The sequence below is a fragment of the Solea senegalensis genome, linkage group LG11 (assembly GCF_019176455.1).
Source record: "Solea senegalensis isolate Sse05_10M linkage group LG11, IFAPA_SoseM_1, whole genome shotgun sequence".
NCBI lineage: Eukaryota > Metazoa > Chordata > Actinopteri > Pleuronectiformes > Soleidae > Solea > Solea senegalensis.
In genome coordinates this window covers 25,798,371-25,818,520 of record NC_058031.1, presented here as the reverse complement: position 1 = coordinate 25,818,520, position 20,150 = coordinate 25,798,371, and the positions used below count along the sequence as shown (strand labels likewise).

Below are 20,150 nucleotides of genomic sequence, written 5' to 3'. Positions count from 1 at the left end.
ACAGACAGTTAGCTCCAGACAGACGTGATGCATCACACAGTGTTAGTCTCTAGCCTGAGGAGGAACTTCCACAGCTGCATAAATGAGCGTGAGTCATAAACATCATGTCCAGTTCTCTAATCCAATAAAACAACATTCAGTCCCTTCACTTCATTTCAAATATAGGCTTTGATGACATCACTCATCACCAGAACTAGAACTTTATTTCCATTGTTGACATTATTGCGTCTAAAATGAGGCTTCACATGGTTAGGATCCACTTTCGGACCGAGTCCAGCTCCCTGACCATTTTAGGCCGTAAAGCCACACCAACCGGACAAGCTTTAAATCCCCGCCGCTAAATTTAGACCCAGAGCTCTGGCTCACATTCCTGCCTTACACTATTCTGGGGCTGAGTCAGAGTCAGACAAGAGGTTGAATTAGAACACAAGACGATCAGCAGCTGACATTTCAGGCTGCTCAGCAGAGACGCTGGAAGATAAACAGCAGAGAAATATAGAATATGTGAAGCACGAAAAATGGGATTTGATACGTTCATTCAAAACTTTAACCTTTGTTAGCTTAAGTAATGGCTACATGGTCCAGCAGAGGGCAGTGTGAGCACCGTTCGATCCGCTTTGCACAAGCTAAACATCGCATGAACTATGAAGTATTTGAAGTATCTATAAACTAAAGTATTTTGGGTTTTAAATCCATCGAAGGCAAAGTAACAAACAAATCTGCTGACTCATGTGTTAGCATAGCTGTTAGCTCAACCAGAGTGAGGAGGAGGAGGAGGAGGCATCACATACGGCCAGAGCAACGAGTCTCACATGCTTCAATATCACATGACTAATGCTGCCTTCACACCAAGCACCAATTACCGCGCCGCGGCATCAACTGCCGCCATCATCAGCCGGCTGACCGGGGTGTCCCGGGGTAACAGACCACAACTGACCCGGGTATAGTTTGGCCCAGGCCAGAGTTTCTTAACTTATTTCAAGATTTAAGTCAGTTATCTTTCTCACTTAAATTAAGTGACGCAGATGAAACCCCAATAAAATGTTAAACAATGAAATCATTCTTGTGTATATAATCAAAAGCAATTTACACAGGAGAGGTATAGTCTGGCCTAGGCTAATTTATACTCTGGAGTTAAAGCGGCCTAGGCCAGACTATACCCGGGTTATATAGCGGTTATATAGCGATTATATAGCGGCCTGTGCTAGATTATAATCTAGTATAACACTATGGTGACATCATCTGGAGAATCTCAGTCATCGCAAAGATTCTTTTCATCTCATTGGAGCGGTTGATGTTGACTTTGTACATGAACAATAAGAGTAATAACATCTGTGTGTGTGTGTGTGTGTGTGTGTGGGGATATCCTGATACCGTCAGGATTCACGGGACAATTTTGGGAAAGGTGCGAGCCTTCATGCAGAGCGTAAGACAAAGAAAGACAAATGTGCAGCGATGTCTCACCAGACACTTGTCACAGCTGCGTCCAGTAACGAGACGTTTGCAGAAACAGTCTCCGCTGACCGGGTCACACTGGGAGCTTCCTGTCACGGTTCCTCTGTTGTCGCACCAGCACGCTGCAGAGAGCGGGGACAGGTTCAGCTCAGCGTCCTCACTCAGAGGGACAAACACTCGTGTACTCACGCTGGCAGCCCTGAGGATTCTCGGCACTCAGGCCGAAGAAGCCCGTTTTACACTTGTCACAACGCGGACCCTCGACGTTGGCTTTGCAGCGGCACTGACCTCCCATCATGCCGAGGGAAGGCTCCGTGTGGCTGTCGCAAATGCCCCCGTTCAGAGAACCGTCCGGGTCGCAGTCACACGCTGTAGGACAGACGGTTCAGAGGACACTGTTGTCATTCTTCTCTAATGAGTTCACTTTAGAGCTTTATCGTCCCTCAAAGGGACATAAAGGACATTTAGGACAACTCAACTTGTTGTTGTGATGATGATAAAGTGTAAGAAAAACAGTGCAATGAAGAAAGTGAGAATATTGACTGTTCATACAGCAAAGACAAATCAGTTTCTTGTGTCCAGAAGGAAGAGAGGTGGAGAGGATGGAGGCGTTTAAATAAAATTAAAACAGAAGATTAAAATGAACTCATTAAAAAAATGAACCATCAAAGTGAAAACAGGCAGAAAATCTGAGCATTTTGACTGATTTCTGATGTACTGAGGTCACTGGATTAGTTTGTAATCATTTGGGGACAGTAGTTGATTAAAAATGTGTCCAATGACCTCAGTACATCAAACATTAGTTTAAAAAGAAATTCAGAAACGATTGTCAGGTTCCGTCTCGTCAAATGAGCTTGCTGTGCTTGCAGTGAAGTTTTGGGAAATCTAATGTGAATTCAAATGGAAATACAGAGTAAAGATTAAATAATACATAAATAACAAGTGAAAATAAGTGATATTAAGTAGAATTTTAGAAGTGATTGACGTAGTGTCTCTGTTTAGAACTGGGATTTACTACTTACAACAGGACACTAAACGCCACACAGACGACTGAAGCCGTCCACGGTGGAAGTTCTGCTTCTCCTCCACAACAACTCAAAATAAACCACAGTGGTCGGATCAAGTAAATCAGGGGTTTCAAATTTAAATGACCTGGGGGCCACGGACCACCTAGTCTGGTCAGGAGGGGGCCGTCCAGTGAACACAAGCTAAACTGTTGTGTTGAAATGGAACAACAATAAAAACATGATGCAAAATGAATCTATTATTAAAAGAAAACACAGAGAATAATAATAACTCATGCAACAAGGCAACAGGTCAGACTCACCGACGCAGACTCGCGGGTCTCTGATGTCCTTGAAAGGATCTTTGTAGTAGAAAGGTTTGCACGTGTCACAGCTGCGGCCGACGGTGTTGTGCTGACAGTTGTCACACACGCCGCCGCTGACGTTCCCCGTGGACAAGAACACCGCCATGTCGAAGTGACACTGGTTTGAGTGGCTGTTACAGTTACACTCTGCAACACAGAATACAATAGCTTTTACTACATTTCCTAAATACGCAGCAACATTTTCAGTCTGCAACATTATCCCTATGATTCATCATGACTTCAACCTCTTTGATAATTCCATTGATTGAATAATACTCTCCACAGAGACATGGTGTGTGTGCTGACAGTAAAAGGGCTAAAGCAACTGTATTTACATAGAATGGATATGTATTAGTGAGATATTTGTTTTTCCATTAAAAAATATTGTGGAAACTTTGCCGTCCTTCTGTTGCAGTGAGGCAGGAACGGACAACAAAAGGAAGAAAAATATTTGGTTGATTTAATTTATTTTTGCAATTATTGAAAGAAAAAAAAACAAAAACATGCTTTAAACTCCCAAAATTGCTCTAAAACACAGTGACAATGACACTGTAGTGCTATAAACACAGAACTGTTACCTATAACTTCTCTCGCTCCCTTTCTCTCCCCCACATCTCCTCTGTCCCCCATTTTTCCTTTCACCCCAACCTGTCTAGGCAGATGGCCGCACATCTTTTCTATCTATTGTACTGTTAAGATTTCTGCTTTACTATGTACAGTGAGATAATATATCTCACTATCTCACAGTGTGTACTCACTCTTGCAGGCGTTGGTGTTGCGTCCCTCTGCAGGTTTCCATGGCAGGTCATTGTGGAAGTCATCGCACTGCTCACAGTTCAAACCCTTGGTGTGATGGTTGCACACACACCTGCCGTGAACCTTAAAAAGAGACCACATGGAGAGGAAGTTGTAGAAAAGCTGCAGTATATACTGTAGACCTTATATTCAGCAGAAACAACTGTGAAAGATCACATGTCTTCTGGGTATCTTCACAGGTATCATGTTCACTTTTTCTTACTTTGAGGAACAAGGAAACATTTGTTAGGTTACATGTGAAGATGCCACCAAAGTGTGTGTCTGTTCATTTGACTTTGTTGAAAACAAAGCTACAGAACATCATCCAGTACCAGAGGAGTGTCGACGCTATGAAACGCCGGTAAAACTTCCACAGCTTGTTCAGCCTCAGTGCTGTTAGTTCTGAGTCAGTGTCCAAAGTAAGAAGTCGTCTATGATGGAAATGTTTAAGACTCACCATTCCTTCTATATCGTCCTTGATGCCGTCGATGGGCGCGCACTCCGACGCGTGGCCGTAGCAGAAGCAGTTCCCGCGTATGACGAGCTCGTAGATGGCGTAGTAATACTTCTCCTTTATTTCTGCCCTGGGGTCCAGCAGGTTGTCTCCCAGTGTGTGGAGTTTGGTGAAGTTCACTCTGATGTTGGTGATCTTCAGCTGGTCTGATAGAAAAGAAGACATGACCATAATAAGTGGAGGAGGAACAGGATGTAGAGTAATGGGAGCTTTCTGGATCTTCATAAACTTCTTCCGCCGCCTCAATCACCTTTGTCAATTTCAAGCAAATTCCCAGAAGATCTAAAACCTGACAGTGACTGACATTAATGGAATGTGTTGCTGACTTGGTTCTTCTCACATCCGGCCTGCTTCAGCCTCCCAAATGGTTTGGAGGAGAAGGATGATTTCCTTTCAGACAGACGTGTCTGTCTTATCACCTTGTTAATCTGCTGTTACAGTCCAGCTGTTCTACAGTAGCAATCACACAGGAACTATGTGCGCTTCAAGTGCCCACAGAGACTTCAGAGAGGAGATAGTTCAGGGTTTTTAGTGAAGAAAATCACATTTTAGCCACTTAACAAAAAGCTCACGAAATAAAATCGACACCTACTTGAGTTTACAGTATTTTAAGAATGTTTCCCACATTATCTCAACATTAAGGAGCATTTTCATACAGGAAATGTAAGTTTGTGAAGTTTGGCTTACTTTGGCTTTATCTTAGTGACACAAACAAAAAGACAGTAGAGCAGCAGCTCCTGTGCTCCTGTGAGCTAAACATACTGACTTTGGTGTTGGAGAGTAAAGTGGTTCACACACAGAAACGCTGTCTAACACTGACATAAAGTGACAAACAGAACATTGAATACAACTTTCTGCAGAGTCACATAAAGATGAATGAAATGGTTCATGGAAGAATGTATTTTTGATCCTGTACGCCGCTGACCTTATCTGCAGTAACATGATCTCACTCTAACAGACGAGCGCTAATCCCCGCAGCTCCACTACACTGTGCCACTGTCTGTTCCTCCTCATGTCGTAATAGTAGACTGGAAAACAGGCCTCCATATCAGTTAGCACCAACTGCTGCAGCCTAAAAGCAGCTTTCAACAGGCCAAGGCCTGGAACCATGCGTATGTGTGACCACTCCTTTCTAGATGAACATATACAGTGAGCCAAGTCAGAGGTAGAGGGCTGTTTTAGTTCATAATGACTGAATATGAATAAAAAGAGCTTTCTTCATAAGCCATTAGGATTCATCCTCGAGGGATCATGAAGATATGAGACCAAAATTGCCGTCATTCGCTATAACTGGGTCGGGACCCTGGGGGAAGTTTTTGGGGGGGATTTCAGGCTTTGACTTAAAGCTCCAAGAACCTCTATTGTCCCCTGTGGACTTCTGAGTAATCACTGAAATGTAAACGTCTATGACCCCAGAAAGAAAGTAAAGTTGCTATCGTCCCATGTTTTCTACAGAGCTTCTGTAAAGTCACTGGTATCAGCTGTGAGTTCAGGTTCAGGTGCAACAACAACAACAAACATCCAAGACATCCTGTAGCTCTGTTGTGGCTGTTTTTCTGTTGAGAAAATAGACGGCGGACATTTGCCTCTTCCATGTGGTATTTACGCCAAACATACTATTTTACTCTGGTGTCCACAGGGAAGGGTACCAAAGAATGGAACAATGGAACTGAACCATTGCACTTGGTGGGAACATGGCTTTAGTCCGGCAATTGTTTGGGGAGAACTTGGTTTGCTTTGCCTTCTATTGGCCGAGCACGCATTCAAAAATAAAAACATGTTTATTTTTAATAGTAGAATCTTCTCTTGAACATTTTCATGGGTGTGTCTTTATGTGTTTTTAGTCATAGTGGTGTGGAATTGAAGCTTTACTTGAGCTTTGTGCTTCTTCAGGAAGGCCACAGAGACAAAAACTTAACTTAATTAACTTAACTTAACTTTCTACACTGAGAGAGGGTTGTGCGTGGTTTGAATGCAGCAGAGTCTTACAGGGAATCTGACATTTTTACATTTGCATTGTCTAACCATATAAAGGAGTATTTGGAGGAATGGTTAATGAAAACACTGCTGCAGGACACAGTTGATCAGCTGTGAGTCGTTGGAAGTGTAACAGAAACCATGGAGGCAGAAAGTCACGCTTATGTGACGTTGTTAAATCATTCAAATTTGTATGTTAATCCAAACTAAACCATCCATTTTACCCCCCGAAACACAGTGAAGGACAAATGCTTTCCCTTGTAGATGGTAAAGGTCAGCGTCAGGGTCATGATTGGTGTTATTTAGGAAATGCTTCAATTCAGAGCAAAACATTGTACACAAGCAAAACGTGGAGGTGATTCATTGTCCTTACAACAGCCGAGAGCGTAAACGCTGATGGTTCAGCTGTGAAAAGAGTCAGACGTCGACATGACGGGGTCATTTACATCGAGAACAAGTCAACCTCTGCTGCTGCTGCTGCTGCTGCTGCTGCTGCTGCTGCTGCATAGAGAGAACAGAGCTTGGGTTTCTGGGAAAATCTCTAATGTCCTGCCAGTCTAAACATGAAGACCAGGACAGCGAGGCTGTGTGGGAGAGAAACAGCTGCTTTTCACATCTCTCTCCATGACTTCCACACAGCAGGGCCATGTTTCACACCCCAGAGAGACGAGCTGTTACAGTCCATAACCATGTGTCACGGCCGGATAACAAGAGCTCACTGTGTACGGTTTGATGTGAGGTGACAAATGTACGAGTAAAAACCATGAAAACAAACACGTTCGATGGTTTTTGTGACACAGCACATTATAGCTTGGTTTAAGCCACAATATGTGTGACAACATTTGATCAATCACTGCTGTCAGAGGTTCTGAGGTTCTGACTTATCATCAGTGTGTTGTGGACGTTGTTGGCAGCAGGAACCAGTTTGTTAGTGTGACTCACTCTGGATGCTCGGGCTGTACGGATCCTCGATCCTGATGGATGGATCCAACACTCTGTAGATCACCTAAGCCAAGGAGAACATATTACACACACACACACACATTAGCCTGAAAAATGTAATTCAGCTTTATCAGCAGTTTTGAATCTTTGAACTGTTTTTAGTTCTATTTTGCTTTAAAATGATTTTAAATGCAGAATCTGTTGAAGAATGGCCTTTAAGTGATACATCAGGTGTTTAAAGTGTGGTTTTATGGAGGTCCTGAAGCACATTGCACCATGAACTAGCTTAAAACGTGGCTAAAAAAGAATGATTTTCATGTTTTAATCACTTACTAACAAAGGGCTCACTTAATAAAACATATGCCTGCTTGACACTATGATAGTTTAAGAATATGTTTGCTGCATGACCGGAAAATTAAGTTTCTCCAGCACCAAAGTCCATTGAGAAAATCTGCATTTTTAGCTCGCTGTGACGCATTAGTTTGTGTTTTTGTGTCACACAGGTAAATCTAAATGACAGATTTAAACACTGAAGTCTCAAAAATAACACATGTGAACTTACAAATGGAGGCAGCAGTGGATGAAAAGCTCCTGTGTGCCTTGATGGAAAATCTGTGATTTTCTCCATGGACTTTGGTGCAGGAAAGTGAGCAGTTTATGAAGCAAGACAAACTTCGTTTTCCAGTGAAAAAAGGTTGTCTAATGTTAAGATAAAGCAGCAGATATATTCTTAAGATATCATAGACTTAAGTAGGTGTAGGTTTTATTATGTGAGACTTTTTAGAAGTGGCTGAATCTGTTCTTCCTTGTGTCCTGAGTGGCAGCCATGTTTCAAGATGAATGACGCTGCAGGGGGTCAGTAAATATAATTCAAACTCAAATTCAAAGAACTTTATTTTTCCACTAACAGTGGAAAAATAAATTCATTTTATGGCCATAAAATTAGCTGTTACTTTTCTTTTGTCCCAAAATACCTTTATTTCACATGAAAATCAACTTATTTTTAAAAGACACAGTGTGACACATTTGTATTTTATTTATTAAAACAGAACTTCAGAGTCTATATAAGTGAAACACAGTGAAATCGCGAGTGAAAAACAACTTTGTGCTTTTGTGTTATTCCTCAAATGAATCACTCACCTCCCCCTCTGTTGACGGCTCAATATCAGAATAACGTGTCTCACAGACGACGTCGTTAATGTTACGCAAAGGACCCTGGGAGATTCCGGGGAACGTGGTCGCGCAGTCGTGGGAAAAGTAGCGGTAAATCTGCCAGGTGCGACCGAAGTCTGACGAGCGCTCGATCAGCATGGCCGCGGGACGGAAAGTCTGCAACGTAAGAACGCGTCACATCACAACAGACTCTCTGGAGATGCTTGTGAATCACATGGTTTTATATTGTTAATGTTCTTACCTTGAAGGTCATAATCAAGTGGGTGAAATGAAACTCTGCTTCCAGATCCAACTGGATGAAGACTTCAGACTTTCCTAAAAGAGACACTTTGTTTAATTTAGACAAAGCCGACAACTTTATTCCACAACTTATGAGTAAAAGGAAACGTGCCTCCATGACTGACATCTGCAGGCAAACACTGGGTTGGGACCCGCAGATGGGGTTTTTTTGGGTCCCCATATAACTGCATCAGAGATCAGAAGATTTTAAACCTTTGAATGCTAATATGGGACTGTACAAATGTAAATAAAACGCAGTAATAGTCTTTATTCTGTCTTCAAATGGATCAGAATACTGTTTACAGAGCTGGAGTATTATCCTTTTAAAATGGCTGGTTATGCTGCCAACAGTTTAGTAGTTTATAAGATGTAAACATTGGTATTGGTGCACAAGGCTGTGAGATCGGAACTGAGCCAGCGTCTAGCCATTTAATTTTACCGTAGTACCCATTTAGACGGCCCCTTTAAAAAAGGTGATGCAGAGGTCAAACCTCCCAAGAAAACCAGAAAACTAAATTGCAATGAGCCACAAAAGTCTTGAGATGTTGGTTCTGGTAGAAACAAAAAATAACAATACTAACAATAATTGATGTCCCTGTATGTGATACAACCTGCCTTTTAACCCATTGGCTGCCATTGACCGCTATAGATAATGAAGAACTGGCCATGTCACTTACACTGTGCTTTGGGCACCTAAGCTAACGATAGAGATTAAAACGTCCGAAAACCAAATTCTCCTGCTTCATTTGCACTCATATTCTCAAGTCTCCTTTTGGTTAATGACAAAACTGCAGACTACTACAGTTGTTGTTTGTGACGGTAAGTGAAGTAGCCGCCGCGCTCTTGGCTCGAGGACTGGCATCGCGACTGGAAAAGACAGCGGGTTTTGGCAGGAGAAATATGGAGCAGGCAAACGTCGGAAAAAAGTCCACACACACTTCCTGAGCTGCGGAACACAAAACATTCTGAAAGGCCACTCACTTACACTCATGTTCTTTGTTCAGTACAAAGCCGTGAGGACTTCCCCTCCATTCCGCCATGCGGACACTTAAAATCCGCGCCGCGTGACACTAAACACTGTGATTTTTAAATCACAAGCTCTTTCATCTGCTTCATAAATTAAAGAAACATATAAAACTGTTTCCAGATGCTACCACAATTACATGTTTTACCAAATCACTGTGCTGCTGTCATCCCGCTATCCTGGGGGAATCCCCACGTTTAACATTTGCAGGTGATGAAAGTGTGAATGTGTGTGGCACACACGGCTTTCCTGACACATGTAGTCATTGAAAAGACGTTCACGCCCCGTCATGAAAGTTTACAGTGACAGGTGTGTGTGATCAAACCCTCTCAGGGGTGGCGAGGTTGTCGGAAATCTGAGCTCATCAACAGGCGTAAACACACCCGAGATGATTGTTATGGGTGGTTGCAGTCCGCTCCACAACTACGTTAAAACGTAAATACGTCGGTGGCTCCGAGCACAGCTTACGTGAAAGTGTAATAAACCAACGTAAACGCACAACAATATTCCTATAATAACCATTTAACATTAGAATTAACCAACTTGTATCTTCAGATACTAATTTTACGGAACACGGCGTTTGTTGTCTGTGATTGTTTTATATTCCAACAAGAGTTTAAAACACAGGGTTATCAATTCATCTCATTTATAATTACGTTTAAGTGTTTGCTTGTTGTGTGAACTGTTGTGTTTCTCTGCTCTTGCTGATGTTGTGATGTTGTCTATGTACAGAGCCTTGAGATAATGTATGTAATAATAATGTAATAATGTAATAATAAATAATCAAACTGAATTGAACTGAATTCGGTATGAGCCTTTATGTGTTATTTAAAACCATGATTTGAGCTATGATTTCCCACTAATGCACCGCCTTACATTTTCTACATGAAGGATGGCAAAGCTAAAACTACATGACATTAAAGTCATCAGAGCATCACTCAGCATATTCTTCCTACAGCTAAGAGAACGTCACTTTTAATAATAAATAAGTGATTTGTGTGGCTGGTATGTAGATTTCTCCTGGCTTTCTAACTATAGTAACGATTGTACGTGAAAACAATAGACCACAAATCAACAGCTGGCAAAGGAAGAGGAAGGAAAGAGAAGGAAGGGAGTGACTCAGTGAGACGAGAGAGGAAAAGAGGCTTTTTGTTTTTAACAGGGCAGGTTTTGTGGAAAGTCATAAACATGAAAAAATAATGACTGACACACACCTGTTTCCCTCTCTGACACACTTACACACTCTATAATGAGTATTTGTGGGCCTGCAGTCCCAGTAAAGCTCCCATTCCAATTAGCGAGTGCACACAATCAAACCAGTGTGATCCATATCAAAGTGGACCACTGTGCACGCTGCCATGACACCAGCAGAGAAATGTCACAGAGCTGGTCGTAAAAAGAGTTTTCTACACTTCCTGTGCTCCTTCTTCTTCATCTCTGTAGTATTCTGGTCGTGCAGTGATGGACGGTGCTGTCATCACTGCGTAGAACACCAGGACTGAACCTCCACACAAAGCTCTATAGTCGCGAGACGGCCGAGACAATCAGATGGTAAAAAAGTACTTTGGAAATACGTCACACGGTCACAGTTCAGTTAAGTTTCTCTTGGTTTGTTTTTAACAAACAAAAATTCAAAGACAAACTAAAAACTCTATTTTGTGTGACTTCTGCACAATTATCGCTACTAATATAAAATTGATCCCAACTTAACACATAAGAAGACGGAAAAACCTTTCTTTCTTTCTCCTATCGTCACATTTCTTCCTCTATGTCGAGACACCAGAGCTTCAACCCTGTTATTAAGCTGCTCAGAGGACCAGCGTGTGTCTGTGTGTGTGTCTGTGTGTAGTTGCTTTTTCAAGCTTGTACAAATGGAATCTTGTTCTTTTTCCAAATAAAGAATCTCTGCATTGATCATCTTCTTACATCTGCTCCTCTCTCTCTTGCCTCTGATCAATACAGTAATAGCACAATAATAACTTATGAACAACAAGATCTCCAAATGTTTCCCTTTGTTTTACACTAAAATAAGTGCTATTTTAACAATATTAAGCCTAAGTCTACACATGAGTATTATAACCTACAGATCACAGTGCAAATCATTAGTTTAGTAATAATCGGGAAGACTTGCACTACTCGCATGAACAAAGTCAAAATATTATGTCACAGGAAGTGAAAAATACAGGATATAATGTTCACAAATTCATCCTGCGGGCCGGATCTAACCCTCTGGTGGGCCAGTTCTGGCCTGCAGACCGTATGTTTGACACTGCACTAACAATTATTAATAGCATCATCCAATTCATTTGTCATATGACCGACAGAGGTTTCCTGTTTAGTCTTTAAAGACTAAACTAAACCTTCACTGCAAACGTGTACATGTAAATGAAGCTGGGACACTATTTCTAACTCATGTGAGACGGTTTAAAAATACACTCACAAACCCTCAACTGAATCAACATTACAATTCAAAAAGCTTTTGAAAACATTGCTGTGTTGAACATGATTTCTGACATGTTCCGAGACTAAAGATCAGAGATCAGTTTGTTATAAATATTTAGTTCATAATTACAGACTTCAAATAATCACCACAGAATGTAAGGAGAGATTAAAGACAGGCAAAGACTTTAGAAAACTATTCTCAGATCGTGCTTTGGCAGGAAACTCAGTGTGGATGGACACTATTGGACCTCCTCACTCCCGGGGTTCTGCTCACCGTTCTCAGACTGCCACCAGGACTTCTTGCGGTGAGGTTTGAAGGTGGTGATCACGTTCTCTATCCGGTGGTTGATGGTGTTGTAGACGGGGTCGTAAGGTCGCCTGGAGTCGCATTCGAAACACTTCTTCTCGTCCTTCAGGGGGTCACATGGTCAAAGGGTGATTATAAATGTTGTAAACATGTAAACTAGTTTGAATAAAGTCTTCTTAAGCAGCGTTATAGCGCCACGTACAGGCCTGACATATGTACTACAGCATTTAACGTCATTTTGAGTGAAGACATTTCTTGAAACAATGCTGTGTTTATGGAAAACATTGTGTGATAAGGAGTAAATTGTCAGGATAACCATTGTTGTTATTGTCATTTTTTGAATGTTGGTGAAGTTGGAAATTTGACGTTCTAAACTTCTGACTTCTAAATACCAAACACAACATGCTGAGTCGGTCATTCCCAAAGATAGTTTTTTAATCCTAGTATTGATTTACGTGTAAGTGTGTTTGACGTCCTGCTGAAAACAAGACGGGTTGTCCTACCTGCAGGTGACTGACGATGCAGTACGGCTCCTTCCTCCTCATCCCACATGTGGACGACGCCTTCAGGTTCTTCTCTCGACCGACCAGCAAGTCTCCCGTTGCCGGGTAGCAGCTGCCGTGGGCACAGCCGTGACTGTGGTCAGGCTCCTGGACAACAGCAGCAGCAGCCAGGGCTGTGGAAACATCATCCACTTTATCTACTGACTTCATCATTCTACGATCGTATCGCTTCCTGAGGAAGGGAAACTGCAGGATGGTGAGTACGTCTAATCAAGTGCATTCCCTGAAGCATAATGGGGTGAATAATTTGAAGATAATCTGTAAATGGAATTCACAGCAGCTCTTATTTAGTTGTTTAAACAAGGATAAGGTGACATATGGAAAAAAGCCACTATAAACTCAAGTTTTAAGATTTCACGATCTGCATCATTCAACTCAACAAGCCTCTAAACCGGTATCCACATCAGAGGTTAAAGACCTGGTTCTTCCCACTCGTTAGTCACAAGACGCCTCTCAACTCCACTGATTATGACCTGGATGACTGAGAGGTCAAGAGCAACAAGGTACAAAGGGTTTATGGGGGAGCTGTTGAGTGACCACCAACCACACACACACACACACACACACACACACACTCTCCTTCTATGTTGGGACAACATTGAGTAAGAAGGAAAGGGTTTTTTTAAAGGAAACCCTGCAGGGTTAACAGTCTCTGTTGTCCACAGGAGGCCTAATGAATGGACGTGAAGGGGGGCAGCAACAGGCTAAATCTGGACTCTAACCAATGCAGGTCACACAAAGGTTGAGATGCCAGAAAAAACAATAAAAGAAAGACTTGTTTCATGTGAAGTGAAAGTGTTCTCTCACAGGTGCCTTGGTGTGACCGTAGGCCGTAAAAAAAAGTGGACACCAGTGTGATTGACAGCTGTAATTGTCCAATAGGAGCCTCTGACCTTCTGTTTGTTTCTGTCTGAGATTGAGTAGCTCTGTCTGTGTGGGAGTTAAAATAAACCTAATAAGCTTCTCATGACAACCTGCAGAGGATTCCACTGGACGTCCTGATGAGTCTTTCCTCCTACACTCCATACCATCGCTCTCTCTCTGTAGCAATTAAAAATGTGGAATGAGGAGTTTGGGAAAGTGTCAATCTTCAGTCTGCTAACAACAGATGTTTCTAATCCTTCCTCCCTCCCTCGGCTCATACATTCTGCTACATACTGTGAATCCCATTAAAAGGCTTTTTAAATTCACATTCCCAAGTGTGAGACATCCACTCTGACACAGTTTAAAACTCCAGGTCACAGCTGCTGCAACAGGTTAAGTACACGCTTATCTACATATTCTACAGTATTTTATTGTTAAAAGAATAAATTCAATCTCTTTTATGCACTAACCCGCGCAATAACCTCTTATAATTTTAAGTTGCTTACAGTCCATTCACTCGTTTTAATTTCTGTTTATTAGCTCTAGCATTAGTGATGGCACTGTGTGGTTTTGTTGGTTTTTGAAAGTCGGTCGTGGTTGAGGGGAAATGGAAACAGGTCGATTGGGATGTGGGAAATATTGAATGTTTCAAAGACTTTGAAGAATTTGCTCTCCAGCTTACAGTGAGAGTCGGTAACTTCGAGGTGCATTCAAGAAACCTCATAAATGTAATCACCCTGCAAACATTCATCACAGGAAGTCCATTTAATAATTGCTGCTGCTGCCACCTTCTGGTAACAGATGCGTCACAAATGAGGTCATTGGAGTAGAAAGATTTGTTAGATTTCTATTATTATATATAGTTATGTATATTTTCTTTTATTTTACTTAATATAGCTCTGTAGCGCTGTATTTAAGTGAATGACACAATTCAACATGTTCTGGCCTTTTCATGTTGATGTTGGGTTTAATATTGTGATATTTTATTTGTCAGCTTACAGGCCTAACATGTCAGTGTTTGCACACAATGTTAATTTTCATTCAGGAATGGTCAAAGTGACTGACAGATTTTTAATATCTACCTAACTATCTAACATCTGTTACTGAACACGATGCCAGCTTCAATAATTGGTGCGCGTCTGCCATCATCACACACTTAATGCTGCCAGGCATGAAGAAAAACAGGTGACTGTATCTGGACTCTCTCAGGACTGAGACACGCTATATAATCACAGACACTGCGATGAGGTCATGACAGGAGGCCTGCTGGGAACTGTGTGGAGGAGGCGTTCACAGAGAAGAACCTGTGTTTGCCCGAACGTGGACTCCAGAGTCTGTGCCAGTGAAGTGAAGTTGATACGACTTACAAACACACACGTCTACAGCGGCAGTTAAAACACACACTTGGTCACAATGACAGTGTTATCGCCACGAGGCGCGCGCAGCACTTGACTCACACTCAAACCTAACTAACACATGAACGTGTGAATGAAAGCATCAAGTGTGCACTTGGTCACTTCACAATGGGTGAATCTGAGAGATATGAAGATGTTTTCAAGTGTGTTTGTCTGAGGTAGAGACTAGAAATGTCCCGATCCGATTATATCAGACTGACTCTAAAATCTCCGATACAACAGTCCATTCCGCTCCAGCTCTTATATCCAGCAGCGCCCGTTGTGATCACGTGGGCTCTGCGTGTTGGACGCATGTAGATCACATGATCACAACAACAGTGTGTGTGTGCTACTGCTATTTCAGAGGATAAACATTTTTCTTTAACCTCTGAAATCAGAGGCTACGCACAGCGAGCACCAGCTAGCTGTTAGCACCACGCTAACTCGTCCTGAGGTGAGCTGCTAAAACAACATTATTTCATAAACCAGCGCCACCTGTTGACTTTCAACAGCCTCCGTTTGTTAACTGTACCCCAAAAACCAGCCATGCCAAGAGCTTTGTGTGTTTTAAATGTGTCCTAAAGCTCCACACACGGAGCTAAGTACGTCTGTGGGGCCGGTCCCCGGGCTCCAGGTTTACCTGCGGCACGAGTCACTCACCCTGTGTGGGTTGGGCTAATCTAAAATAGTGAAAACAAGGGGGGCGTTCTCTGAAGACACGCTGTTACCTGTGAAACACGGGTGCTCTGAAAACACCCCCATTAGCACTTGGTACTTTCCTCCTGATGAAATTGACCATAGACTGTATGAAATTAACATGGCAAAAAATCCAATATTCTTATGTTGAAGGTTAAAATTGATGTAACCATTGGTTAACAATAATATAAAGGTCAGTTTTTCTCATACTTACTGTTCTCTGTTTAAGTATAATATCACTTGATCAAGCCTATTCTAACATTCCACAATACAAAATAAGTCATTAAAGTACGTATAATTTGTGCTGATATTGTATCGGATCAATATCGGTATTGTATCGGAAGTGAAAACGTTGTATCACTGTCATCTACTCCACCTTAACAATGTGTTAAGAACATGTTCACCTCATTTGCTCACTGCTGAACTGAACCTGCTCACTCCCTGCACCAAACTCCATAGGGAAAATCTGTGATTTAACGCCACAGCACACAGGAGTTACTTAACCACCCACTGCCTCCTTCACTAAGTTCAGACAAGTTATTTTGTGAATTCGGCTTTGGAAATCCTTCGTTCAAATTTACCTAAGTGACCTAAACTGATCAACTAAGGCAGCAGTAGACCAGCAGCACCTGTGTTCCTGCGAGATAAAAATGCTGATTTTCTCTATGGACTTTGGTGTGGAAGACTGAGCAGACTGAGCAAACTCTGATGCACGGTCACAAAATGCTCATCTGAGGGTGAGATACAGTGGAGAACACATTCTCACAAATGGTACATATAAGAGGTGCAAATAGGTGACAATCTGACCGTCTTAAAGGGATAGTCAGGGTGTTTTGATGTGTGTTTGTATGAGACTTTGTCGTCCGTGTCCCAGGTCATTGTTGCAGGACATGGAAGAGAAGTGATTTTAAATCTACACCTCATATAGAAAAGCACACAGGAGTTATTGATCAATCACTGCCTCCTTTCCTAAGTTCAGATGTATCACTTTGTGAATTCTGTGTTTGAAATTAATCCGGATTTACACGAGGCAGCAGTAGACCAGCAGATGCTGATTTTCTCTATGGACTTTGGTGTGGAAGACTGAGCAGTTAACAAACTTTCATTTCCGGTCACAGAATGATGTCCAACAGTGAGATAGAGTACAGAACATGTTCTCAAGGTGTCGTAGACTTAAGCAGGTGCAAATTTGATGATAAATGGCGAAAATTACTTTCAGTGTCAGCATCAGTTTAACATGTGTGTGTGTCAGCAGAGACAAACGTGACAGAGATAACAAAAAAGGAAAGAAACCTCCTCATCCTTATCTATGAAACTGTGACTGATTGAGAGGATGTGAGTGAGGAGGTCAGATGGTCGGTGTGATGGTGAGAGGAGAACGACGGAGACACAGCACAGACCGGTCACAACTTGATATCTACTCTGGAAACTATTGGCACACAATCAAAGGTGTGTGTGTGTGTGTGTGTGTGGAGGCGGAGAGGCAGAGCAGATGTCTGATTGTGTATAATCATCGGTTTTCTTGTCGTCTTTCATCTGTGTTTTCTGTCTGTGTTTATTTGTCTGTGGAAACACGCTTCACACCTGCCATTAAAAAAAAACAAAGAAAGTAAATAATCCATCATAAAACTGAAGCTGCGAGCCGTGCAATATCTGCCCGAGGGCCAGACTTTGGACGCCCTGTTGCGAGTGATGTGTCAAAAACAATAGAAAATAGTGTGATTGTGCAGTGAAGTCACGTGGGAAAGTCATTTTTATCCCATAGTGGTATAAACGTCAGTGTACAGTATCACTGTGGCAGCTGTTTAAGCCGTTGGGCAGGTGACAAATCGCCCACTGTTGTAAAACCTATTCTATGATAACGGTTTAAAAAAAGGCGTGACATCATTAAAAGATGGTGAAACCTGACTCTGAGCCAGAGATACAGAAGCCTGCAGGGCATCTCAGAGGGGTCGACCGTGATTATCAGGAGACACAGACCAGGCTGAGTCTCTCTGTCTGTCTCTCTGTCTGTCTGACTTTCAGGGTCAGGGTGCAGAACTCACAGTTTTATCATATCTACTGTATGTCTGCTGGTCTTTAGCCACATCCTGATACTCCCTTTTCTTTGACTACGACAGAATATGAGCTCCATACTGAAGGAAAACATGTTCTTCTATGATACTGTACATACAACTGCATTAAAGGTACAGTGTGGAAAGTTTCATGTGGTCATCTTCAACAGTCTCTTCCAAGTGTGCTGGAGAACTTATGAAGCCTTCATTTAGAGTAAAAACTCATAAAAACTGTTTTAGTTTGTCCATTGTGGGCTACTGTAAACAAACCGGCCACCTCCACAGAGAGGAGCCTGCTCCTGGGATTAGTGACTTTTAAGTTATAAATAAACTAAATTAAGACTTTCTGCTTCAGTATCTGGCAAATGAAAATGGTTTCACCTAATGTGTATTCTAGTTTATCTTCTCCCACAGTGACAGTGTCAGTCTGTCTGTGTCTGGAGTACACAACAACAACAACAACAACAACATATCCAAACTTTACCTTTACTTTTGCTCTTATTTTTGCTATTTTTCAATATTGTACATTCATAGATGTAAAAGTGCTTGTGCATTATTTAAAACCGTTATCTTTACTGTCTTTGCTGCTGTGACTAATAAAGGATTATATTATCATATCTTATCCTATATCTTACACAACCTTTAAGGTTTTACATTAACAGCACCCACATCAAATGTCTTATAGACGCAGTAAACTCACACTTCTCTGACATCTTACAAAGACGTGTAATGTTGCTTTTCCCTTCATTTAACAGCCATTTGTATCCGTGTGTGTGTGTGGATGTGCCATCAGTGTGTCACATTCCACTGGAAGCAGCCAGCGAGACACACAGTTTGCTGTGACATGGACCGGTGTAAACAATGCAGGAAACCAACAGACAGCAGGGACAGACAGCACTGCTGCGATGACAGCACTGGTTAGAGCCAGAGAGAGAGACTGCCCTGTTAGGAGTGAGCAGACAGACACACAGCTGATGATCTGCATGCCTGACATGATGCGACTGTGGGACTGGAAGGCGACACAGTTGTCTGTCCGTCCGTCCGTCTGTCTGTCTGTTTGTCACATAACTGTCTAATGTTTGCTTGACAGGCTGTTGGGATTCTGTTGTGACAGATATATCTCTGAAAGCGTCACTTCTGACCCCAGCAGTGGATATTCCATTCCCCTGTCTGTCCATCACGTATCTGATGCTTGACAGACCTCAAACTTGGCAGGTGACAACCACAGATACCTACTTTGACGTTGTTAGGATAGGACATGCTCGAGATATAGGTAGAAATGTGACAGATACATAAGAGCGCTGCTTCTGCGCCCACTAACAGACAGTTAGACAGTTGGGTGAACAGAATGTTCGCTTGATTTGGCAGGTGATGAACTAAGAGCTCCAGTGTGTGCAGCACCTACTTTGAGTACCGTTGTTTGGATAAGACATGGAAGAGATATTGGTAGAAATGTGACAGATATAATCATATCGACTCCTCTCAGCCAGACCCAATTATTTTGCAATTATTTCTGTCATTATATAAATAATCACAACAAAAATATGTCAACATCCCAATCCGAAAACTCTGATCCGATACAGCATATACCATTCAAACACTCAAACATACAAAAATGAAACCATCACACAGTGACTTTAAAACCTACAGTAAAGTCAACAGCCGTTTTATTTTTAACTCCTCTCTGCTAACGAGTTTACATTGTCCCTCCGCTCGTCTCCGTCCTCTCTTTGCTTTGCTCTTAACGGATGGACGGTCAACTCCCTCAGCCAAACATCCAGCTGTTCTCCTCCCTCCTCGCCTCTTTATTAGTCTCAGCTACCATCGCTCTCTTCTCCTCAGACTGCCCCTCTCTGAACTGCCTCTCACCTTCTTCTCTCTTTTTTCATCCTCCCGTCCTTAATGAAATCACAGGGCCTCGCTTACAACAACAGCCGTCGACCTTAATGTCATGTCTCATTTCATTAAGGTCATGAAATGGTGTGATATGAAAGGCAGTGGCAGAGTGAGAGGTGCTAACAAACTCCAGTATATGATTACTATTTATTAACAAAAGTCAGTTTAATACTTGATGTATCACAGACTGTAACTTTTGTCCAAATGTGTGTATTTGTATTTTTGTGACTTAAGTTAAATTTCTTGTGGTGTACCACAAGGATCTATCCTGGGCCCCATTGTTTTTTTTATTTGTGTTTTATTAAGCTTTACCCTAAAACAGACATCTGTATACATATACAAAGTCAGCTGACAACATGAACCCTGTTGAATGTCTTGCCTATTTGATTCATTCAGGATTATACAC

General features: G+C 42.0%; 1 protein-coding gene across 1 annotated transcript in view; it reads right to left on the bottom strand.

Moving 5' to 3' along the window:
- The window catches only part of lamb2 (laminin, beta 2 (laminin S)), a 41,879-nt gene that overhangs the window by 14,011 nt on the left and 7,718 nt on the right, over positions 1-20,150 (bottom strand). The window contains exons 3-12 of the mRNA XM_044038386.1: positions 12,781-12,953; positions 12,245-12,380; positions 8,467-8,540; positions 8,193-8,381; positions 7,053-7,116; positions 4,077-4,279; positions 3,583-3,703; positions 2,783-2,971; positions 1,645-1,824; positions 1,465-1,577 (exon numbers count right to left, since the gene is read on the bottom strand). Of these exons, the coding sequence (XP_043894321.1) occupies positions 1,465-1,577; positions 1,645-1,824; positions 2,783-2,971; positions 3,583-3,703; positions 4,077-4,279; positions 7,053-7,116; positions 8,193-8,381; positions 8,467-8,540; positions 12,245-12,380; positions 12,781-12,953 (1,442 nt within the window). The remainder of the gene's footprint in view (positions 1-1,464; positions 1,578-1,644; positions 1,825-2,782; positions 2,972-3,582; positions 3,704-4,076; positions 4,280-7,052; positions 7,117-8,192; positions 8,382-8,466; positions 8,541-12,244; positions 12,381-12,780; positions 12,954-20,150) is intronic.